At 40.1% G+C, this 26,055-nt stretch overlaps 2 protein-coding genes across 2 annotated transcripts; both read left to right on the plus strand.

Annotated features, from left to right (window-relative positions):
* The first annotated feature begins 199 nt into the window (after positions 1-199).
* Positions 200-15,602, plus strand: pdcd4a (programmed cell death 4a). Its single transcript, XM_067497175.1, has 11 exons — positions 200-691; positions 6,690-6,992; positions 7,345-7,442; positions 9,189-9,302; positions 9,528-9,749; positions 10,163-10,260; positions 10,621-10,735; positions 12,217-12,324; positions 13,257-13,367; positions 13,492-13,631; positions 13,855-15,602. Exons 1-11 carry the CDS (start codon positions 646-648, stop codon positions 13,904-13,906), a joined length of 1,407 nt encoding a protein of 468 aa, XP_067353276.1. The 5' UTR covers positions 200-645; the 3' UTR covers positions 13,907-15,602.
* Positions 15,603-17,084: 1,482 nt separating this feature from the next.
* Positions 17,085-24,231, plus strand: mogs (mannosyl-oligosaccharide glucosidase). The gene is made up of 5 exons (XM_067497174.1): positions 17,085-17,204; positions 18,598-18,961; positions 19,678-19,901; positions 20,071-20,261; positions 21,752-24,231. The coding sequence occupies exons 2-5, from the start codon at positions 18,613-18,615 to the stop codon at positions 23,520-23,522; spliced, it is 2,535 nt and encodes an 844-aa protein (XP_067353275.1). The 5' UTR covers positions 17,085-17,204; positions 18,598-18,612; the 3' UTR covers positions 23,523-24,231.
* Positions 24,232-26,055: the final 1,824 nt, after the last annotated feature.

Here is a 26,055-nt window from a genome sequence, read left to right on the forward strand (position 1 = left end):
AAGCCCAGGGTGTGAAAGGGACGAATATCTTTAACACAATCTACCGTTTTCTATTCATTTAGCACTTCCCATAAGACTGTCTCAACAGTCCTCATAAGAATAAGATTTGACGTTGAAAGCGTGGATCTTCTCCCTGCTCTATGATTGGTCGGGGTGGCCTAGCACCCACCCACCCCACTCACCACTCCTCACTCCTCAGTCGCCCGTTCACCACGTGACTCCGCTCGGATCGCTTTGCAAAGTTAAAAACAGACTTTGTTTACCATACGGGCCGTTTGCTGAAATGCTCTCCGACTAATCAAGGCGCGTTTCGTCCCCAGTGTTTATGTGTTTTTACTCTTCACCGCCGTAGACTTTAGGAGTGTTGACTATTGCATTTCTGTCATTCAATCCTCGGCATTTCTGCTTTTTTTATTTTTTTTGGTAATTTAATTTCACCATTTTTGTTGTTGTCTCAGCTGAGACCGTGCAGTGCAGAATTTAAAGACTCGGGAGGACTTCGGTTTCCCATCCACAGCGCGTCATTTGTCGAAAGACTGTCACAACAGGCAGCTTGTTGTTGTGCAGACGTGTGGCGTGTAGCTTTTTGGGGTGTTTGTTGCAGCTCGATAGGAGGATTTTTAAACCGAGCACTTGGAGAGCGCCATGGCGACTGAAGTGGATACATGGGCCCCCGCTCCAAAAGCCGAAGGTGAGCCGATGAATTCAGCCGTGCACTGTATTTGTGTCGCTTTCCCCCCCGTTGCTTAGTCTCAACGAGCTACCCCTGGGCCTGCTGTAGTCTCCCCGATCCATTGTCCAGACATGCTTCACCATGTGCTCTGTTTAAAGCACACCGAGCGCTGCTGCAAGAAATCTCTGCGCACTGACGCAGCTTTGCGCGCTCGACGTTGCAGTCAGAGCCGAATTCAACTGGAGGTTTTCCCCCTTTTTTAATAGAACTTTTCGAAAGATGTTTGTTGTTGAAGTGCTTTTACATTTAACCCTTTTCACGCTTCTGATTGGACGATCGTCCCAACGCTTACTTCCGCTTTGACAAGTGGCTCGGTGCACACACTGACGCAGCTGCTCGATGCATTTTTTTATACCCGAGACTGGTCTATGCAGCTAAACCACTAAATGCGTGAGAGAATGATCTGTTTTGGTTCTCGGTTCCTCGCCCACCTAAATGTACATCTGTTGTCACAGTTCCCCTGTCTTGTGTACCAGTTTAGGTGTGTGAACCATTAATTTACACCGAGACGCAGTTTTGATATTGAACGCCCCCTTTTGCTGCATGATATGTTGGATACGTTTTGTCAGCCAAGTGGTTTCTCAATTTTGTTATCGAGACATTGAAAACAGGATGCAATGTCGATTAAACTGAATTCTACGGATGTTGACCTCATGTCCGCTTCATACATTTGTCATTACCACATTATAGCCTGTGTGAATAACTATTTCAATCATTCACAACCGATCGCATTGGCTTTTTGAATGATATTTGTGCTCGTGGCACACTGGGCTGCCAGCTTGCGTCTGTCTGCTGGTGACGTCGACATAAAGCCTATAAGAGCCAGTGGGAAACGTCTTACATAATCTCTGCTTTGATGTGTATTTAAAGCTTACATAAGGGATGTATAGTTGGAGCTGTTAGCAGCAGGTTATCAGTTGTCAACTGTCTGATAAACTTTCTCAGACGTGAACTAGCACGTTGTGTTTGCTTCTCTGGTTTGATTTTGAACGGGATCACACGGACCTAAATGGGCCATACCATATGCATGTTATTGGTGTGTTGCAGTGGTGTGTGTGTTTCAAAGCAGCCAGTGCAAACATGGGTCTTTCTGCATGAACTGAAGTTATTTTTTTCAAGACGCTTGATCGGTTAGAGGAGTTGGTCCGTGCACATTGAAGGGGCTGACTTTCTTTAAGTTCTAGTTCAGTTTAGACACTGAACTCCCACTGAACAATGACCTGGTATAGCACAGTTTGTCAGTATGTGGGGAGAACGCTTTACTGGACATGCATTTTTCCCACCTGACCAGTCATTGGATATTGAACATCTTTTCTCCCTTTTGTCAAATTTGGGGTTATAGGGTCTGAAATGATGTCTTTAAATGGCTCAGGGGTCCACCAGCTATGAACACACAAATGATTTTTAAAAATAATGATAAATATCAGCAGAATTCGAGTAGCTCATTGCGCATGTGTTGCTTTTGAAAGTTCTTGACTTTAGAAATAATAAAGAGTTAAGCTTTACTCATGTTCCACTAACCTCACCTCACTTTTTACAGCTTCGATCAGTTGAAAGTTGTTAGTCAACTTAGTTGCTGTTGTCTGCAATTATTGCAAAATATAATAGTAACTTGTTGGCTGACTTTTTTTCTTTCTTTCAGGTAGGTGGATTTTTTTGGTAGTTTAACTAAATATTTGATATTAATATAACATCTAAAATTTTGATCTGCACTTGTCAAGTAGTGTTTCAGTACACTTCAAAAACAACATGGCCAGTCTGTGCTGCCATAAGTGCTCTGTATCCAGATTTAAGGCCTGTGCAGAGCCCCACCTGTTAAAATAACCACCAACTCTTTGAATAAATGTCTTGCGTGATAATCATGGAAGAAACCCACATTCATAAATGTCAAGCCTAGTCTCTTCGTAGCCTGCCGAGTAAACATTATGTTATGGTCTTGCCGTCTCTCCCTTTTGTTAACCCCCCACCCCCGCATAATTTTATGTAAATATGTTTGCACACACCATCCATTTAGAAACAGATCCCCCCGCCCATGGAAAGTAGTGCTTTACAACACCCCAGTGAAGGTGAAAGCCTGATTATTTAGTTAAATAAAAAGCCTTATCAGACCATAACTATTTATCTGACGCGCTAATCTGTTCTGCACCTCCCTTCAAACTTTATCGGTTGTTGTTGTCACAGACAGTGACTCAAAGCACAGTCAGCAAATGTACTGTGTGTGTGTGTAGGTAGCTCATATATAATCGCATATGACCATATGCACAGAAGTTTAGCTTTTGTTTCTAGGCATATTCTTTTCAGTCTCCTTTCTTTGAATTAAGTTACAGTTTAACCCCCAACATGTCCACACCCTTTTTGTCTCCAGATAGTCACCACAGGGCCAAATACAGTTGGGCTGTTCTCCATTTGTCCCTTATATCATTTTGCAGATGCTTATTTTACATTACAGCCAATTGTTTTTTTCTTGTGCTCTTCTGTGCATGCTTTTACCCTTTATTTAACTGGGATGTTAAACGGAGAGTCTCTAAGGCAACAATGCCAGCATTATATTTCACAAACTAACGCAGTACCATTGAACAGACAGTTAAAGTGAAGTATGCACTGTGTGTCCTTGTGTGCAATGTTTGCTGCAAACAGACAAGTTCAACAGGGTTGTTGGTTTGTGCATTTTATATAACAATTCACTGAGGAGTACCATCAAAACTTAATATACATATACAATATGCATGTGTTGCTAACAGTCTTTAATTTGTTGTAGTATGTTTAAGACACGCACGGTTTTATAAAATAGGACTCAATTCTACTGAATTTCTCATTTCTCGTTTTTCTACTGCATCTAAATCAAAGCAGTCTGTGAGTTAGTCGAGATTTTTGAAAGTAGAAGTGAAAACAAATCTGCCTCATCTGTTAATCAAAAGATTATAATGTTGCGCACAGCTGCACAATCACCAGTCCACCAACGCTCAAATATAAAAGTACAAGAATGTCATAGTAAAAGGAATTGCTTGTGGACAGCTTGATGTACCATTATTATTGAATCTCATTTGCATTTGGATTGATGGATTCTTTCAGAGATCCCCTGAAGTCAGTTTTTAAGATGTACATCTGCTTTTAGACATTTGTAACTTATTTGTAACGACCTACCAAAAGGATTTGTTTCTTTTCAAGAATAACAGAACATATTGATACTATAATAATAATAATAATAATAATAATATACAAATAATGTCCATTTCTAAATTGACTCCGGGCCACAAGCTAGTTGTAAAGACACAAATCCTGCTTAAATGTACATGTCAAACACATTTTTTAAGGAAGTGGAGTGAAAAGCTGCTGTGTCAAACTGCACACTCACTCTGTTACCAGATTATAAGGTACAGTTAGCAAAAACTAATGCAAAGCTTTCAAATTATTAAGTTTACTGGTTTAAAGATGTGTTGATATGGTAGTTTAAGGAAGACGTTATTTGTTCTGCAGGCTCCAAAATTATCGAATCAAACACCTCCCTCAAAATTTCGGTTGGATTTGACAGATTCCTGCTTTGCCTACTTTACACTTACATATACAGTAATGAGCACTAGATCTGTCCCAAAGGAGGTCAGTGAAGACTGTTGCATTACATGCATTTTCGTTCATAAACACTGCTACTGTATGGGTATATTAAATGAATGGCCTCAGTGCTGCTGTTTGGCTCTACTGGTTGTGCAAAGCTAAAACACAGTATATAGGGCAGAGGTCCTCCGCTCGCCTGCAACTGGCTTTGTGTTCTTAAAACTAGTCAACTTGTGTGGGCACTTCTGAAAAGCATCACGACAGTGTTGAGTGGTTTGGTGTTCACTTTTGTGCACTCTGGTGGGCGTGCAGGATTAAAGACTGCAGGTGAGGAGTGAGTGGTTTCTGCAGCTCTGTGGGGCTGTGATGGTGACACACAGACCTACCTTTTGTAGACTGAATATGAGTGAATCTCATGGTTCTCTGTGTTTAAAAAGGTAGGCGGGCCACATTTTGCTGTTTTGCAACTCTTGTCTTGGCAAATTACTTCGACTTTTTCGACTTTCTCACTTTTCTGCTCTTTTCCCATTGGCCGGCCGTGTGTTTGGCAGGCTGCCATTGGTTAGTTCCTAATTTACAGTGCTGGCAGGCCGTGTGGCCTGCATGAGGGAAGGAGGAGGAGCAGGAGGAGGAGATGACACATGGTCGGCTGTTTACAGATTTTGTCAAGGCCAAGGGTGTGGTACTGCTCTTACAGGTTAATATAGGCAAGTGTCCTGCGTTGGCTCAAAAAGGCTTCTTTTTCATTCGTTATTTTTTTAGCCAAATAAACGCTGGAAAAGTTTGAGATTATTTGAGCACCTTTTGACTTAACACATGCACAATAATTACACAAGTTGTAACAGAGACTTGCGTGGCACACAAACTGCTGCTGCTGTTTTAGCTGTGGCTTGGCTATCTTCCCCTTTCCCCTCTGTTTTCTACATGTCCTGTAATCTATAGCTCCTCTAACTCCTCAAACTGTCATTTGGGCTCATGCACAAGAGATGCTGGTATTCATTACACCCTCAGACATTCCTCCTCCTGCTGCTTTCCTTCTCTCCCACAGCCCCGTCATGTGATCAGTCGCAGACCCTACCATGCCATATGCAGTCACATCCCAATGTATCTGCTATGGACAGATCGCGAGAAGTCAGAGGAACTTTTAAAAAAGTGTTGTCAGCATTTCTACAGCATGTGCTGCCCTTAATCCCCTCTGGCACTCTGGTCCCACTACTTCTTGTTGGTTGTTGTGTCTCTTTCTCCACACCTCCATGAAGTAACAGGAGATTAGATTTAAAAAAAAAAAAAAAAAAAAAAAAAGTTACTCCCACAGAAGAATAGTACACCAAGTTATCTGACCAAATTTACATCTGCTGAAAGTGGGTGGCGAGTGTGAATTTGTCCCACTGCCATCTTCCTGTGTTATGTTTTGGGTGTTAAGTGACCTTTGGATTTATGTGCAAGACACAGCCATGACTTATACAGGTGGCTGCAACACACATAGCCAAAACAGTTCTTTATGGTTAAGGTGTTCATGCAGTTTTACTTAATATGTATATTGTATGATCTCTACTGTAGTGAGCAGCTGCATCTGAGCCAAACAAAATCTACGTAATCATCAGATGCTCTAGTCTGGAGCTGTTTTGTGTGTACCAAATCTTGGAGCTGTGTTTCTTGTATAGCAGTCGTAATATTAACCTTCTCATCTTACTACAATACACCCACCGTGTGCAGCCAGCAAACTTCAGCTGCTTTAGTTTTCACTTGTTGCCACATCTTTTTGACTGTAACTGTAACAGAAACATGTTTGCAGATATCAACCTTGTTAAACTTTGTTTATTGCAGAGTTGTGCATTAAAGTTTTCCTAACTGCTCAGTTGAAAGATAAAAAGTTGCATACTTCTCCAAATCAGTTTACTAGTGGAGAGAAAATACTTTACTTTGGTTCATCTCAGTTATTATTGCGAGTGTTAGTTTAAAGTTGGTGTTAGTGATGATTTCACTCTAATAGGGAGGTTTTACAGAACACGCCTCAAGGATTTGCTCTCATTCTGCACAAAAAGCATTACTGAAGCTGGCTACTGATGTTTGGTGATGAGGCCTGGATTCTCAACATCAAAGTCAGAAAACCCATTTTGTTTTGTGCACTCGACTGTTTTTTTTTTAATGTATTTATTTTAACTGGAATAAATAGGAAGGTTGGTAAAAAGTTGCCACACAATGACCTTAATTCTTATGGTTTGTTGAAGCATTGTGCATCTTAATTGGAATCCAGCAGCCTATCCTGGACCAAGAGATCAAAGAGAACAACAACAGAATATGGGCAGGGTTGTCATATAGTTTGAAAATACTTAGAAACTGTCCAATTGTTGAATAATGTCTAAGTGATAATGTCTAAACTTTTCCAACTCTCCAACATCAGGTATGTTCCAGATCGATGACAACCAGGCAGAGACTAACCACCCCTACAGTGATGACGAAGACCCCCTGAATGAGGCGGAGGTGAACGGTAACTGGACGCCCCAGGAGAAAGCACTGCATGAAGCGCGGCTCAAAGCCAAAGCCAAGCGCCGTCTGCGCAAGTCCTCATCCCGAAATTCTGCCAGTGAGTCCTTCTCAGAGTCAGGAGATTTGGCAGGAAGTGACCCACACAGTCCAAAGGGCAAAGTCAACACCAACGACCGCAAATCCAGGACAGGCAAGGGGAGAGGCCTGCCAAAAAAAGGTACCAAAAAAAAAAAAACGCCCTATTCCTTTGCAGCTCAGCCAAGTTCAGCTTGTACTGTAGCTCTGAAAACACAGGCTTCCTCTTTTTCTGACATTTAGAAACAACAATTAGCAGCTTCAGCTGCTGGAGTGAAATTGGAAAAGTTAGTGCACAGAAACATTGGGAACCTCTGATGTCTATGATTTGTGTATTGTTTGACTCAGATTGTTGACTGTGACAACTAATTTTAAAACGTGTGTCCAATGACCTACCTTTCATTGGCAGCAGAAACTATGGTTGCGATAAGTGCCTTTTCACATGTTACACTGGAGCTCCCCTAAAGGGTTGGTGGCCGTCTGGTTGTCTGCAGGTGGGGCAGGTGGTAAAGGCGTTTGGGGAGCTGCCGGGATGGTCTATGAGGATGAGGAGCCTGATGCACGGGACCCCAACTATGATGAATCTGCTCAGGTAAGGGAGGCTCTTCTGGGTTTGTATTTTGATTTATGTTTAGATCAAATTATATTTGCCACATTAATTAAACAAGTGTCCATTTTGATAATGCAGTTGAATAGTCTAAACATTATTTCTCACTTAATTTATAAGTCTGCACTTAAAGTTGGGAAATTGCATTTGTATTGGATTAATTTCTGATCAAAATAGTTTCAGATTTATCTGGTATATGGAAAGTGATTCTACAATGTGTTTTTTCAATGGTACTTGAACGATTGAGCATCAGCAGCTCAGGTCAGCTTTTAATTTCAAAGATGTCGCCGATGAAAGCTATGTGATGTTTTGGGTCAAACAAATGTGCTGATGTTGAAGGGATTGCTGCTGTTGGGCTACGTTGTATGTACAAAAGGCTTCGCTCTGAACAAGATAATGATTGTGCACTCTCAGACAATAAGCATATGCACTCTGGCGTCTCTAATTAATTAGACATTCTATGCTCTCTTGCGCTGAGAGAGAAATACAATATGGCAAGTAATATGACTATTACTTGTCTGTCCACAGTGTGTGTGTGTGTGTGTGTGTGTATAAAAATCTAAAACTATATATATATATATATATTTTTTTTTTGTTTTGTTTTTTTTTGTTTTTTTGTTTTTCCTTTTACTGGATATGTCATGTAATGGTTAATTGGGAAATTATCGTTTTACATCAAAGAGTCAACATGATTTGGCCAAAGTCTGTAAAAGGTGCCTGCTCACAAGACTGTCTCATCCAGATGGCTCTGTCCCATGACAATCAACAGTACTTTCAATCTTTAACCCTGTTATCAACTAAATGCTCTGTGTGATACTGAGGGCCAAGTTTCTCTCCTGTTGTTGGTCACGCTGGCTGAACACAAAGTGGCAGTGGAGCTTCTGCTACGAGTAAAAAGTCATTCAGCCTTTTAACGGTTGTAGGAACGCAGTGGAAAAATGTCAGTGTGTTAAAAGGGAACTGGAACATTGCGATACAGAAACTACATAGGACATGTGCAGACAGTGGCCTTTGAGTCAGAAATTGTTTATCAGGTGATCCTGTCAGTCTGAGTGGAACAGGTCATCCTGTCCTTAGAAAAGTGCCAAAATATAATAACAATTTCAGTGGCTCTGTAATAGGAACTGAATGTGTCCTCTTCCTTCCAATAATTATAATTGGCCTCCATGTGAAGAGGGGGAAAAAAAGAACTTTTGCTGAATTTTGGCATACAGGTACTCCTGTACTCTCCCATAACCTTAAAGAGAAACACGAAAATGAATCACCATGTTAAACTTTTGAGTTTTCCTGTTATATAAATTTGGGTTGTTCAGAACAGGTGCAAACAACAGGGTATTTGTAATGGTCAGATATTTACATGAAATTAAAATCATAGAATTATTTTACTGTTAGAATTTGTTTTCTGTGCCGGACCACTTGTGGTATTCTTAGCATCTAAAAATCCTGGTGTAGAACCAAAACAGAAGTTGTTAAATTACATTACAGAAGGGTGGGGACAGACAACCTTGGCATTTTTACATTTTATGCTTTCAACGTTTTTGTAACTTCGAGTCTCCTCTTGATAACAAGCTTTCAGTCAGGTCGTCTGTAATTAGTGCCGCAGAATGGATGTGAAATGATAGATACTTGAAAGCTTATAAAATAACTTGGAAAAATTAATGTGCACTCATTCAGTTGAGAATATTTGTGTTCATGCACATTGTGACTGCTTATGCGTCTGTCCTTGCACAGGGGGACACAGTTTATGAAACTGTTGTACCAGAGGTGGAAGAGAGGGAATTGGAAAAAATGGTCAACCCAATTGTACAGGAGTACTTTGAACATGGAGACACTAAAGAAGTGGAGGTAGTATATTTCATATAAAGATTTTCTTCTATCGCCCTGTGATGCATTTTGACAAAGAATGAGTGGAGAATAAATAGATGGAAAAATGGCAGCAGCACTCTTTTGCACATATAGATCAGCAAAAGAACTAGATAATCAGATAGTTCTGTAAACATATTTTAGAGTTTATTTTTGATTCAAGTTGACTGCAAAACTTTTTTTTACTTTACTCTTCATTGCTGACAGATGTTGCTGAAGGGGCTCAACCTGGGCCTACATAAATACGAGTTCTCCTCCCTGGCTGTGTCCTTGTCCCTCGAGGGCAAAGCCAGCCACAGAGAGCTGACCTCCCGCCTGCTCTCTGATCTGACGGGAAAGCTGCTATCACAAAGCGACATGGCTCGCGCCTTCGACAAGATGCTCATAGAGCTGCCAGACCTCATACTGGACACACCAGAGGCTCCTCAGGTAGAGTTGAGACAGATTTCTATCAAATGGACCTCTAACACTTTTGTGTGCTTAAGAAGCTCATGGCTGGGTGGAGACATACTGCAGGGCTTAATACACTTAAAAGATTAAATATGACATTCAGGTGCACATACAAACGTGATGAGATTCAGCTTGTGACATCAACCACACACTGAGGCTACTGAATCACTGACTCATGCATGCTTTTCTTTCCACCCCTGCTGTATTTTTATGAACCGCACTACCATGTGAAATCTGTGACGGCTGAATGTGGTTAGTCAGATCTGAAATTGGTTTTATTTGCACTTACGATAAAAGTTGTACCTGCACAAAAGAAAAATGACTGTATGCTGTCAGCAAACTAAACATTGTTTTTTATGTGTTTAAAAGACGTTTTCTCTTGTCTTTCTTAGATGTTAGGCCAGTTTATAGCCAGAGCCATAGCGGATCATGTCCTCCCTATGTCTTTCCTGGACTGTTACAAAGGAAAAGTGGACTGTGAGCATGCCAGGTGAGTCACAATGACCAAGGTTAACATACAGTTTAATCAAAACCTAACATTGAACAGCTGATTAAAGATGCAGCAGAAACACACTTTTGGCTCCCCTTCTCCGTGTTGGGGGAAAAAGCTGCTACTTTCCACTTGTTTAAGAACAGATGTCCTTCTCCTCTGTCGAACATCGGGGTTTCCCAGTGTTTAGACATATTAAAACATCTGTTGCTGTGGTGTTATTTTGGTCAGTTCAGAGCTACATGCATAATTTTAATAAATCGCTGTTGTCTTGCTCTAATCTCAAATAATTTGACTTTATGTGCATACCTCATGTCCACTTTTGTCTTGAGAACTCATACTGTGGTTATTTGTTTTCAGAGTGGCTTTAGACCGTGCTGCAGTGCTACTGACGATGAAGAGGGAGATGGTTCGTCTAGACAACGTGTGGGGTGTGGGAGGAGGCCTGAGACCTGTCAAACATCTCACCAAAGAGGTGGGCAGAGGCAGATTTTAAAAAGAACAAACCGTTACTGGCTCATGTCTGAATTTAAAATCATCATCTTTTAAACTTGGAGTGTTTTTGTATTGTCAAAGTCTGCTCCTTTGTTGACCTTACAAAAGGTGAACACAAGACAGAGATTCGTGCGGGGTAGTGAGCCACAGGCCAGCCCTGTGCTATACTGCTGTGTCAGCAGAACACTCCCCCCCCACCACCCCCCCCCCCCCCCCCCCCCCCAGAAGTGGGAATTGCAAAAAGTGAGAATGCAGGAGAGGCTTGCACAAATACACACCCATGCCTTGGACTGAAAAACACCCTGTGTGTGTGTGTCTGTGTGTGCACACGTACACACACGCTGTCTACAAGTATTGTTCTATGATCTTGATTTTCTGGAGTTTTTCATGCTAGTGTGGGAGTTTTCAGTGTACATCTTGTAAAATTGTATGTTATGCAACATTTTGAGCGATTATGTGATTGTTTAGAAACGAGAGAGTGGTCAGTGAGTTGTACAACATTATATAAGCCTGAGACCCTTTGATTTCCTGCATGGTTGTGTGCACCCCCAGAGGGAGTGTAGTGAGCTGGATGAGGCACAAGGCCTCGTCCACCCACTGCTCCTACTCTCTATTAGTATCCTCTTACTTGTAGCTTCTTCTAATCATTTCAGTTGGTTTTTCTTCTCCTGTCAATAATTCTGCTTGTTCACATTACATTTCCGTCCTGTTATGTTATTCTTGATGCTCAGACAGCCGTACATTCCCTTAGCTCAGTGAGTTAGAAATGTTGGTCTAGCGCACAGTGTTTTGAACTTGTTTCATCAATCGTGCTTCTCTCAAACCTCAAGTGGTGTGACTAATTGTTTCAGAAATAGGTTTAACTACTACAGTGCCTGTTGATGTACATGCTGCTTGGCACTGAGCATGACATAACCAAGCAATACTGATAAATGAAGCACAGACTAAAACGTTTTAACGTCGCTCTAAACAAGTTCTTCATGTATATTAGACATTTGTGCAGATTTTATTAAGGAGTAAATCCCATCAGAGTTTGTTAAAAATACTTTAGAGGGACAGTTATTTTTAGGTCTTTTGGTCTCAGTCTCTATTCAGCCCTGGGCATACAGATGTCAAGGTTTCATTCCCCAACTATTGTAGATTTTCTACATCCATGCTCTGTAATAAGATATAAAGGCTGGGTAACAAGAACATTTTGCCTTAATAGAACATATTAATATGCTATTTAAATTATGGTGGAACATTATTTGAGTTCTCTTTGTTTTGTTTCCAACCTTCCCACTTCCTTATTTAATTTGACTTATGCAGGTCAATAAATGTTAGTGTATTTTCAACCCACAGCTTGATCTGAACGGCAGTGACTCTGTGTCCTGTATGGTCCTGCCGGCAAAGCTCTGAAGAAAATTGTCTTTGACATGCTTTGGAGACAGAAAAGCTCATGAGTGTGTGTGTGTGTTCCAGATGAACCTTCTGCTTAAGGAGTACCTGATATCAGGAGATGTGTCAGAGGCTGAGCACTGTCTGCGGGACCTGGAAGTCCCCCACTTCCACCATGAGCTTGTCTATGAGGTAAAAAAAGACGTTGTTTATATCAGTCTGTATGAGTCTTGAAGAAGAGAAAAGGTCACATTTGCAGTGAGAACATCAATCATATAGTCTGAGGTTGGTGAGAACATCAATCATATAGTCTAAGGTTGATGTCAGAATCGCTTTCTCCCTCTTTCTGTTGTCTAGTTGGAGTAAACAAATAAATAAAAAATGAATAACTGAGGCTTCGAAAAACTGTAATTTCTGTTTCCTGCCAAGGACAGTGTGTTTGTGTGTTTGGCAGTGACTTTCTCTCATTTGCATTACATCTCTAAATCAGTAAGTCCAAAATAAAGAAGCTCTTTGCATAACATGGTCTATCCTCCATAGAAATGCCATTGCTCAGCAAGGTTTTGATTTCTTTAAAAAAAAACCTATATCCATAAAACTACTCTCACTGGTTCAGATGTCTTTTCCCTCAAAACAAAAACGCATAAATGTATACAAAGAGATGCCACGGTAGTAATAAGTGAGTATAGTGTTTGTTAGCAGTTGTGCACACACTGGACTATGCACCTTAATAGAGCTTAGTGCTAATTGCGCTAGTTGCACTGCAAGTGCTGCATGTTCAATAGGTGCCACAATGGTTTTAGTTTTTCTAAATGTTGGAGTTGCAGCCTGACAAATTAATTACCATTATTTCTCACAAATTTCAACACACTAACCAGATAACCAAAATTCGAAGTAAAAAAACACTAAACTTATTGCTTCCGTGTTAGTAAGTGTACTTACGAGGAAAGCAAAGTTTTGCTGTCAGTCATACTACACCTTTGTCCTGCCTTGTCTTATGAAAATTTCTAATAGGAAAATGTAGATCAGCACACTGCCACCAAGTGGTTAAATGTAGAATGTTCTCAAATCTAAAGAAGAAATTCTGATTATTTGAAACTGTGTTGTACATTGCTATTTTTCAGGCTGTAGTGATGGTGCTGGAGTCAACAGGGGACACTGCCAGTCATATGATGATCAAGCTGCTGCAGTCCTTCTGGAAAACGGGCCTCATCACTGTAGACCAGATGAATAGGGTCAGTTCTTTAATGTACTGTCGTTTTTAGTCTAACGTGTAGTACTTTAACAAGTTATACATGCAAATTCACGTGCTTAACTTCCTAATATACTAACCATGATTACACATCGTTTTCCATGTAGGGGTTCCAGCGTGTCTACAATGAACTCCCTGAAATCAGCCTTGATGTCCCACATGCCCACTCTATAATGGAGACCTTTGTGGACTTATGCTACCAAGAGTCTGTCATCACCAAACAACTGAGGGATGCCTGTCCCTCCAGGTTAGTTGGTCCAGTAATAAGCACTTTAGTGCATTATTTTTGATTTAGTCACTAATAAGGGCCCAAAGGCTAATCGCCCAAAGGCCATTCTAATATCTTTCAAAAGACTTCTTGGCTTCCCTACCCTGTTGGTATGCGTTTGTGCTTAAGAGGAACACACGAGTAGTAAAATGCATACCAGAGCTATAATAATTTTTCTTTTAAACTTTATTTGCTCCACCAGAGGACGAAAGCGCTTTGTAAGTGAAGGAGATGGAGGAGTGATCAAGAATTAATTCACAAGAGGAAGAGGAAGGTCAGCGGTGGCGGCAGGGGGAGGAGGGGTGTCTACATGCTCTTACACCCTGTTTCAAAACCAGTATGAAAAACCAGGCATGCTGGGAGTCTAAAGTTTTCGTGTTCCTCTCCTGAAAATGATCCCATTTCACAAACCAGCATTGACGTTCAGTGAAAATAGACTGAAGACTGGTTCGGGTGTTCGGTTCTCTTCACCGTGTTATTCACTGTTGATGCTTTTTTTGTTTATTTTTTGTAAGATTATTCTTTTTATCTGGGGTTGATGTGCCCCTCTTGCCTCAGTCTTTGTCCCTTTTTGTCAAAAATAATTAAAATCAGAGCTACAGATAAAAAGAGGTGGACAGGTTGGGTTTTGTGGGAGATAAGTTTGGGAAGCTTTACTCGCTTTGTTTCAGCTGTTGCCATGCATCTATTGTTTTCATGTTATGGCATAAATTTTAAGAAGCACTTAAAAGACAGAGCACGCTGAACAGTCATTGACCACTTAGCTATTTGGCTTGACAATATGGATCTTACGCTTTATTTACTCCCACAATTGATGTTGTGAAATTGTGTCATCAAGCCTTGTGCCTCTTGGTTCAAGCAGTTCTGTTGATGATTTACAAACAGGTTTTTTGTTCTTTTTTTTTTCCCTTTTGGATATTGGGCGGATGCTGAATGTTCACTTTGTAAAGCACATCAGTTAAGTGTTTGGAAACAGATTGGGTGTTTATTTGAAACTTACACTTGGGGAAATATCATACTTTGGAAGCCCTTTCTGAAAATAGAAATTAATTGGAGTTTGAGTGTAAAAATAATTAAACAAGCAATAATTTGAGTATTCCGACTTTGCTTGCACTAAATCAATCTACCGCTTTTTTTTCAGCAGTGTGTTCGGGACAGGTTACCTTTAAAAAATAAACTTTCTTGAAAAAATAGTGTTCAATCTAAAAATTGCCTTGACTTGAAATTTGAAATCTGTTTGTCTGATATGGCAACCCCATTTTTTTGTTTTCTTGGAAGACTGTTTAGACATATATTCAGATTTTTTCTGACACTGTAGCAGTTTTAAATGTCGACCAAAGTTAATTGTGGGTAATAAATATATTTCTTTAATAAAAAAAACAAAAGGATTATTTTTTTTTTGTGCCAGCAGTATTGATGAAAGAGTAAACAGGAATAGGTGACTTGGCAAGTTCAGGAGAGATGTATGTCAATCACATTTGTAGTCATCAGTTGTGATACTATATGTATGTTTCAACATTGTCTCTCTCAAGAACTTTCCATCAGTTTCTCATTTCTAATGTTTCTCTATGACTGGTCAGAGCAGGTGGTAAAATGCTAATGCTGTAATGAAAAAGTGGTTCATAGCCAAAGGTCAAAAGGCTCTGACTCCTCGCTCCAAATTATGGTAAATACAATAAAAGATACCTGGTTGTGTGCATTAAAATCTCAGCTATATTATGCCTACACTGTAAATATTTGGAGTTTATGATGCTGATATTTGAAACAGGTGTAATTCACAAGATAAATCCATTCATGCATGCACTTATCCACTGATGTTTTGTATATCTACAGCCATACTTGTACCTCTGATTTATTTTGGATCAGCAGAGTGTGCACAATACACTGCCCCACAGAACAGGTTCATTTTATATATTTCAATAAAATGACATATTTCCCTCTAAAACCTCATATTTGCATTGCTTTTTATTCTTGCACGTCAGCGGTTTTTGTTTGTAACATGAGGAAGCAACACGGTAGTTGACGACATACGCGTGCTGCATTCAGGTAATGTCGACAAAACCACATTCAACAACAGCTATTAAAGCGTCACTTCATCCAATGAAAAGATGATAGGAAATATTAAATGCTAATAGAAATAGGCGTTCACGTAAGATGAAATGTTAATATTTCAGTGCTTTACAAATCAAAAGTAGCATTTTGCTGGATAAAATTTGTTACGAACCCTTTTGTTAATAGAGACCAAAGCTAAAAAGTCCATTTGCTTCTAGAGAAATCCCTCTACAAATTAATTTTAATAGGATAGTGTAGGCATTATGGGCTTTTTAATTTTAATAACCAGAGGCTAAGCACTGTTCCCAATTTCAAACTTGCTTGAAGTATTTTGATTGAATTGTGTTCTCAAATTTAATAAAAAGAAAAATTATGCACTAAGATCAGGACCTCCATGCAAGAAAGGCTGTTCCCTTTCAGGCGTCTGCCACAGCAAATCATGTGCCTCCATCTAACCCTGTTAGATCCTCTTCTCTCACCAACTAACTTCATGTCCTCTCTCATTATATCCATAAATCTCCTCTTTGGTCTTCCTCTAGACCTCCTGCCTGGCAGCTGCAACCTCAGCGTCCTTCTACCGATATATTCCCGGTCTGTTCTCTGAACATGTCCAAACCTCTCTGACTTTATCTCTAAAACATCTAACATGAATCTTTCCCTCTGATGTGCTCGTTCCTGATCCTGTCCATCTTCGTCACTCCCAAAGAGAACCTCAACATCTTAAGCTCTGCTACCTCCAGCTCTGCCTCCTGTCTTTTCTTCAGTGCCACTGTCTGTAAGACGTACAACATCCTCCATGCAAAAAATTGCATTAGTATGTAAAAGCATGCACATACGATATATACAAATTAAGTAGGTAACAATATAATTAATACACTCCATCAATAATCAAATAAATCACAAGTTGCTTCACTGGAAAAGACATTCCTAAATCCATGAATCAGGAATGAATGAAGGCAACTTTACATACAGGAACAGGATTTCCACTAAGGATAGACAGGCTGGAGAAATGTGTACACAGCGCATTGCAGCTTAGTAGGTTTACATTGTGGACACATCACGAATATAAACCCGGAGGGCATCACATTTTTACAAGTTGTTTTTCAATGTATTAAATGTTTCATTTTGTACAAAATGGAGCAGGGTACTTATAGAAAAACATATCTGTAAATGTTAGACTATGTTAATAGCATGTTGCTGGGGATGTTGGCCATCAATTTAAAGGATAATCTAGCTTCTAGAATATTGAAATGTAGACTGAATTTGAATTTCCCAGAACCGGTTTAATTACTCTTAAATGCGTTTTTCAAAGTTGTGAAATGGAGAAAATATTTTCCAACTGGAAATTACAGTTTAATTCCTGTTTTTCGTTTTCTGCCAACATTACGTGAACGCAGCAGAGGATGCAGAGTACACGTCAGTAAAAGCGAGTAGTAACCAGGAAGAGGCTAGTTAGCTAGCAACGGAGAATGAACTACTGAGACATTGTTATTTCGACAGGTTGGTACTCATTTGGTCAATGAACATTATACTAGATCCAGGACAGGAAGCCCGTATTTTATTAGTTATTTACGAATGCAGTCATATTATATTTCGACAGCCGGTGGTTACAGCTAAAAATAAAGAAAGCATTAACTTACCGCACCACTAGCGTGCAGCCTGCAGCCAGCGTTGCATTACCGGGGCGTAGCGGCGAAACCGAATGTGTAAACGGTAAAACGGGTTTCCTCGATTGCTAATTATTTTGTATAAACCTACGATCGGTAGAATGACCAAATAGCCGATGAGACGGACGCGTTTTCTGCTGTCATACACGATGCATGGTTAAGGTTAGCCGGAGCTCCTTTTTAGCCTTATATGACGTTATAACCTAAAGCACGTTACTACTGCAGGACTCAAGCAGCATTGTATCCTCATATTTGTATCATAATTATGGACATAATGTATAATGTGAGGAATAATAATACCCACACATCCTTCCTGAGCTGCAGTTATTAATTGTTAGTCAATTAGTCATTGCCAACAAATGAATGGACAGTTTATTTTTATCTGAAATCATCGATAATTAACTAGAAACCGCAGTATATAAATGCCCTGCTTGGGCAGAAAATGAGACCGTGGGCCACCGGGCGAGACCCACAGAAATATGACACAAGACATCCTTGGGCCACTGTTTTGCTGGTTTCATGCATACAGGATTTTGTCAGCCCGCTTCTTTGGCATATCTTTGTAGTAATTGTCTGTGAAGTTATATGTATTTGTTTATGTTTGTGGTCATTTGAATTGACAGACTGTCACTGACCTGATTCTAGTAGGACCATTCATTCATAATCATTACACAGTTTGTCTTCTGGAAAGCATTGACAAATGCATGTTTCAATTTTAAAATTACCCTGCAATGTGTATCTGATCATAATAAAAAAAATAGTTTTCATAAATTTATCATAAAATTGGGAAACCTCAGAAACAGCAGAATTCAATTATGCCATCTCAAAACAATTTTAAGAAAATTGAAACATTGTGGCATAAAGCAAATCTTACATTTACTGCTTATTTGTCACAGTACTTGCAATAATTATAGCTTGATTTACCCAATAAACTGATAATTAAAAGTGAGTTTCTGAGTGGTGTCGGTCAGTGTACCTCCTCAATCCTGTGGATACTGTGTTGTCCATTGTTGTGCAGCATTTTCTGTGTTCATAAATAAGTGTATTAAAATTACTCAAAGAAGTAAAACACCTAAAGTATACACGGATATTCATAAAGTGGTTAGTGCATGACTAAAATTTATAACATATCTTGGCCTGTCAGTTGCTGTGGTACAGCGATACTCAAAATTGGACTATTGAATTAATAAAAAAAGAATTTTGCTCTCTCTTCCTCCCCTCTCCAGGTTTAGAAGGGTAGGATGGGCAGGCAGAGGAAGAGGATGGGGGCTGGTGAAGTTGCTCCTCTTCCACGGAAAGATGAAAAGCCCTCTACATTTCACCGCAAGGAGAAGAAAAAGAAAATGGACATTGGGAAAGTCTTCATCAACATCTCCATTGGCCTTTGCATATTCAGCCTAATCTGGTTCTTTTATGCACTCTACATGCAGTCCAGTCTGGCCAAACGAGTAGTGACTCTGCATCCGTCACCTCCTGTCCTGGATTCCAATAGCACCAGTGCAAAGGTTTCCCCAGATAGGTTCTGGGGTTCATACAGGCCTCAGGTCTACTTTGGCATGAAAACCAGGAGTCCCCGGTCCATTGTGGCAGGTATGCATACATGTTCAGAGTCAAGCTGAAGGTAACAAGCGCATTTATCGTGTGATGCTTGGAGATTAGTAAAGTTTGACATTTGGTATTTCTATAATATCATACAAAAGAAACCTCGCGTGTGATTTTTGCTGGATATGGGTAGGGCTAGATGATACTGAAAGAATACGCTAAATTTATTACTAAATGCCAAAATATATATGAAATGATACTGTGTACCTTCTAGAGATAAAATCTTCTTTCAGTTAAATGGATCAGTGTAGTAATAATTAATGTATGAAGTAATTGAAATAGTGCATTTCAAATTCTGCATTATGAAGAGTTTTCCTTCCAATTTTTAATTACTTTGTACGAAAATATTTGCTTTATTGCAATAATTATATCTTCAGTGTTTAATTACAGATTAGCAACAGGGTGGGAAATGAGCCCAGGCACTTGTCAAATTCAAGTAAATTTGGCCACAGTTTTGATGACTGTTTACCTTGTCAGCAGATTTGAATGACCAATATTGTTACTTGACAGCACAAAGTGCACTACAATGTTCCATTACAGAGCAAGTAGTAATTATGCACTGCTGTTTTTAAAATCTCAGTTGGCTGGAATCTTACCACATGTTGCCAGCTAATTTGGGAATTACCTTTAAGGTATTATTTTTCACACATTTGTGTATCCTAAGTATTGTACAATTAACTAATTACTTGGTTGTATCTTCCCAGGCATGATGTGGATGCGTCAGTTTTCTGACATTGACGTAAACCTAAGGCACACTTGTGAGCAGGGGGATCATTTGCAAGGATATGGCTGGCTGATGCATGATGGGATCTCCTTTGGTGTCCAGGAAATCAGAGATAGTGATTTCACACTAACCACAGAGTTTGTTAAGAGGATGGGAGGGGATCATGGAGGAGACTGGACATGGAGGGTTACTGCTAAGCAGCATGTGAGTACTGACTTAATTTATTCAGCCTTACTTTTTTTGTAGTGTTTGACCCAAAAGTTTCAGCCACGAGGTTTTGCCACGATTATAGCACTTAATGTTTGTATTTAATGTTGTCTCTATGTATGTCAGCTATTACAGCAAATGTATTTCTTTTGTCTCTTCCCACCAGAGCTCTGCCCCTCAAGCGCCAGTCATTTCCCTGCTGTTTTACGCAGCATCTGACACACAGGGCTCACTGGAGGCTCAAGTGGAGGAAAGAAACCGCCTCGCATCTATCACTGGTTTCTCAGAGGAGCTTGGAAACTTTAAGATCACCTTCCGAAAGCCCGTTATAGGGGAATCCAGCGCTAAATATGCCAGGTAAATGCATAAATACATTAGTGAATGGCAAAATCAGCAGCACTTTTAAAGAAAGATCATATTTAAGAAAGTTGGAAGGAAGAAACTGAAGAATTTTGTCTGGATTAAAAGCAACCAGCAAGTTATACTAATAAGTAGAAATTCTTTAAATCTCTGTCTGTGATGCTTTAGAATTCATATGTGGTTAAACCTTGAAAGAAATATGGAACGACATTTAACAACAGTCGTGATTTGATATCTATGCATGAAAATGCATGTGGTAAATCAAAGTGTGATGAAACACCAAAGCGTTTTAGAGAAGAAAGTCATTGTAGTGTATCATCTGATATTTCTACTAGTTAAAAAAAACAATGTAGCCTCTAGATGGCAGCAAACGCAGGATTTTTAGCTTTTGTTTCATTGACGTGTTAATCCATTTTAGATTTTAGGTTTTGTAAGCACACATTCTGAAAAAACACATACATGCACAACTTGCTTAAGCTAACATGTCTATGGTATCTCAGGACATCGCAGGACACAAAAGAGGCTTTTACCTCTATTAGATTATATTCAACCCTTTGTACTCTTTGTACATGTACAAGTACAAGTCAGTGAAATGCAGTTTAGTATCTAACCAGAAGTAAAATGAGCAGTAAGTGCAAAATAAACAGTGTCTACATTATGTGCAAATATATGAAGTCTTCTGAACCACTGCAAGGCATGGTTCATATAATCACTTTTTGTGAATCACAAACTCATAATGTGGTTTTATAAGTCAGAAAAGCTGTAATCTACACCTCTAGTCTGGGTTCATTGATTTGGCTTGAGGATTGCTTACTCGAATTATCCTTTGTTGATGTCATTAGCCTTGAGGTTCACATACTTTTTCCAACATTGACTGTGATCATTTAATACGCACAAGAACACAATTCTTTTGTGTTAGTAGCTTAATCATACAAATGTATGTGTGATGCAGGTAAATCCAAAGGTTTTTTCTTTCCACTGCAACAAATTGAGCGCGTTTTTTTTTAAGAGGTTTAAACTACGGAAACACTGCTGCCATTTAATCTGTGAAGGTGTTTATCCCCCTTAGAAAAAGCTAGTTGCCATTTTCGTGTTGTTGAATAGATCAGGACTCTCAGCTAGCGGCATTCACAAGGAGCAGCAGTATTTCACACTTAATGAGAGCCAGAAAGGATGAACATAGCAAAATACAAAGGTACAGTATGTAATGATAGAAACCATAAGACATGTGTGAGTTAGGATGTAGTGTGAGTGAGACCTGAAGGTTTCATTTTTCTTGTCACCAATAGCTTAACCTCGTGAGTCACCAGCACATGATGAGATTGCAAAGGCAAACATACAGTGTGCTAAGATACTAGGCACCCAATAGCTAGTAGAGTTTAAACCGGTAACTGTATATAAACTAAACCTCAAAAGTTTTGTGTGAAATCTGTTTCTATGATTTGGAAACCAAGGGCTGTTAACAAATCTTAGTCTTATTCTTTCAGTTACAACTATCTTCAGACTGTGTCCCCTGGCTTGGAGAAACTAACTGACATTGTGAAGCACAGTCTGAACCGCAGGTTTGTGTACAGCCCCCCTTCTGGGGAGAAGAGGCATTACATTGCTGTAGACACCTACAAGCCCCCGCCCCACCAGAATCATCAGAAGCCTGCAGACACAAGGAAAGAAAGTGACTTTGTGGTCCACCAGGTGACTGTCCAGACACCATTCCAGATTGAAGTTCTGTTTGAGTCTGGGAGCTTTCACAATCGTCCTAACCAGCTTGTGGGCTCGATCATGACGGAGGAACTGGAGAAGAGGAAAGCAGAGTTTGACCTAAAGTTTGAGAAGACTTTTGGCTTAGAGAGCAAAGGTTTTCGCCAGGCTCATATTAAATTTGCTAAAGCAGCACTCAGCAACATGCTGGGTGGAATGGGCTACTTCTACGGCCAATCAGTGGTGCAGTCAGTCTACAATGAGTACCCGCTCCTGTACCCTGAAGGTGCTTTATTTACAGCTGTACCATCACGCTCTTTTTTTCCCAGAGGATTCCTTTGGGATGAGGGCTTTCACCAGCTGCTGCTGAGTAAGTGGGATCCCCAGCTGACAAGGGAAGCTATTGCCCACTGGATAGACCTGATGAATGTGGAGGGCTGGATTCCCCGTGAACAGATCTTGGGAGATGAGGCCCGCAGCAAGGTCCCAGCTGAGTTTGTAGTTCAGCGGAATGAGAATGCTAACCCACCTACTCTTTTTTTAGCCCTTCAGGAACTTGTGGAACATGTCTTTGCTAACCCAGACAAGGCAGAATCTCAACCGACATTGCCTTTCCTACGACGTCTCTTCCCTAGACTGAAAACCTGGTTTGAATGGTACAATATCACACAGGCAGGACCCCTACCTAACTCCTACCGCTGGCGTGGACGGGACAAGGACACCAATCTGTTCCTCAATCCCAAGACCTTGACTTCTGGATTGGATGACTACCCTCGAGCATCACACCCATCAGCAGATGAGCGGCATGTGGATTTACACTGCTGGATGGCTTTGTCCTCAGGCATCATGGCTAGTGTAGCTCGGCTTCTAGGCGAGCCCCATCAGGATTATGAACACACCCACCAAGTGCTCAGTGACAACAACCTGCTGAACGAGCTCTACTGGTCAGAACAGCTTGGTGCTTTCAGTGACTTTGGCAACCACACCCACGCCGTGTCATTGCAGCAGGAGAAGGTGTATGTGCCTCCCGGCCAACCTCGCCATCAGTTCCCCGTGGCTCGCCTTGTGCGTTCAGTCCGCAGGCCCCCCAAGATGCAGTATGTAAATGCTTTGGGTTATGTTAGCTTGTTTCCCTTCTTACTGCAGATCCTCCAGCCTGATTCACCTAAACTAGAGCATGTCATCCGTGACATGAGAGACTCTAATAAGCTGTGGACCCCCTATGGCCTACGTTCACTCTCCAAGGCTGATCCCCTGTATATGAAGCGAAACACAGAACATGATGCCCCCTACTGGAGGGGCCCGATATGGATTAACATCAACTATTTGGCTGTGAGAGCCCTCCACCACTACAGCAACATAGAAGGGCCATACAAAGAGAAGGCAGCTGCTCTTTATGAAGAACTCAGGACTAACATTATCAACAATGTTTATGGACAGTATCTTGAGACTGGGTATGTATGGGAGCAGTACAATGATACCACTGGCAGGGGCCAAGGAAGCCACCCTTTCACTGGCTGGTCGGCACTGGCAGTATTAATGATGGCGGAACAGTATTGATACTGTAGATTTCATCTCACGTTTTCTGAGATGCTGCCCGTCATTTACCTGGACGCGATTGAAACAATAACATAATCAGGTGTTGAGGTGAAGAAATGTCTTTCATCTGTTTGATTAAGTTCTACCAACATTCAGCAAGTGAAAATGACAAATAGGCATTCATGATCACATTTCACCTTAAATTGAAATAACAGGTTTCACAAAAATGGAATACTTGAAATTATGTAATCATAATACTGACATACCTAAACCTCCTTTGTTTCATACTCCCATCACCAATGTGGAAAACAAAGACAAACATTTATTTTTCTCTACTGCAGTGAGCTGATGGTCACCTCACAAACTGAAGATTCTTGCTTTCACACTAGATGTGAGGACTAATATAAATCGGTATATTTCTCACCTTTTTCTAGGAAATTAAGTGCATCTATGAGCAGGTTGTGCTTTCACTTGACAAATAAGGGCCATTATCTTTTAATTGTGCCATTTTTTTTTCTTCTTTCGTTCTAAAGATCATTTTTAAAATGTAAATGTTGGTCACAGTGTTTAAAAAAGTTATATACGGTTTTGCTCGACCTTTCTAAAATTTCAGCTTCTAAAAGCAGATGTATTTTCTATACACACCACCTGTGGCAAGACTGGCAGGGAATACAACATTGGCTGTGATATTGGTCTTGATTTGTTCAAGACAATAAACTGTTTTAATTAATTTTTGTCATTGTGCTTTTTTGGGTAAGTATGGTATGTGTCCTCCACTGACGGACACAAATTGCTGATTGAATCCTTGCCTATAGCTACAATCTTTGCTTGAAATGCAAGAGATGGAAAATTACTTCTCATCTCTGCCCTCGCTTTCTAATTAGCTCTGTTGTTATGTCTCAGACCCTGAAACTGTTTTACACTGGGCACTTGTATAGTAATAGGTGATCTCTAAATGAATAATCAGTCTATTTTTGCTTGTGAGTTGTTATAGATGAAAGTGTAATTTGATTATCACAAATACAACAGACCATTTAGTAACTCGTCCTTAACCTACAGTAATGTTAAACATCTTTCTTCAGTGACTGAAGAAAAATACAAAGTGAAGAAAATCTGCCTTAGCCTTAAAATACAAGTACTAGTGTACAAGTTTTTGTACAGTATCCGTGGTTATCTTCCCTGGAATGCCAGGAGTGAATATTATACAAAAACTGAGCATATGACCTGAATAATATGTAAAGAATTCTTTGACAAAGTAGTAAAAAGCCAGGGTATTCTAACTCTCTGCTTAGGGTACAGCTTTAACAGAAAATACATTTTTTCTTGCAGCATAATGAAGTATTCAAGATGACTGGTTATTGAAATAAGCTGGCAGTATTTAATGTGTAAAGTATTGACATTAGATAATGTATTTTATTGACTTAACTCATCACATTTTCACTACAGATGTCAGTAGGTTCAACAGTGACCTTAAGTACCGCGTTCTGGTCCTCTTTCTTTTGTCAGATGGCACATTTGAAGGCCTCTAGCTGACGTCAATCTGCTGCAAGTTTTTTCTTTTTTCTTTTGGCATGGTTTCCATGGAGCGTGGTTGTTGTGAGGGCTTGGTGCTTAATTAGCTAACATCAAAAGGCATGGAGTGTACATAGATGGCAAATTCTTTTCACTCCTTGACATATGCTGGCATACATTCACAGACCAGGGCATACAGTGGCAGTGTTCTTATTAATAGATTGACACCAAATATAAATGCTGCTACTGAGAGCACTGGTACTGGCTCTGAATCTGTGTGCATGACCACTGGGCTCCAACCTCTAGACCTTTATGAATCCTTTGAATGGGTTAAATGTGTAGTTGTATAGTTGAAGGCCTAGCATGGTGCATTAAGGTTGCATAACTAAAAATAGAGGCTCTATCAGTTAGCAGAACAGCAGATAGGCTGCAAAGCCACAGACTATTTGTTACACTACATTCGTCAGAAGAGACCGTGCTGTATGTCTCAGTTCTTTACTGTAAATTACCTGGGATGGTAACAGCAAAGTTAGTGACTGCATGTAACCTAAAGAGAGTTCATGTTCATGTTTTAGCATCATTAGGAAACATTCAGGTGACTGAAGTATGGTGAGTTTAGATCTCGAAAAACAACTTTTTGATACGAATGTGTAATAATTGCCTTCTGGCTCAGTCGTGGGAGACACGAGTTCATTGTTTGACCCTTTGACCTGTAAACGCAAACGATGGTATCAAGGGATTTGGACACAGATGAGCCATATCCTCTGCCTTTTGCTGTTTCTCTCACAGGAAATGGATTCTACATTCCCTCTATGCAACTACAGTTGAAAATGCATTTATTTCTTTGAAGAGTGTGGACAATCTGTGTGACTAAAGCACTCAGTGCGCAATCCATCCCCCTCACCCAAGACCCTTTTTTCACAGTGAGATGGGATAATAGCCAAACAGCACCAGAGCTAACTAATATGACTGCATAATAAACAGATGAGTCACGGAGTATTCATTTGCATATCATCCCAACCTTATCAGAGCTTCTATATAG

The sequence above is a fragment of the Channa argus genome, chromosome 3 (genome assembly GCF_033026475.1).
Source record: "Channa argus isolate prfri chromosome 3, Channa argus male v1.0, whole genome shotgun sequence".
Classification (NCBI taxonomy): domain Eukaryota; kingdom Metazoa; phylum Chordata; class Actinopteri; order Anabantiformes; family Channidae; genus Channa; species Channa argus.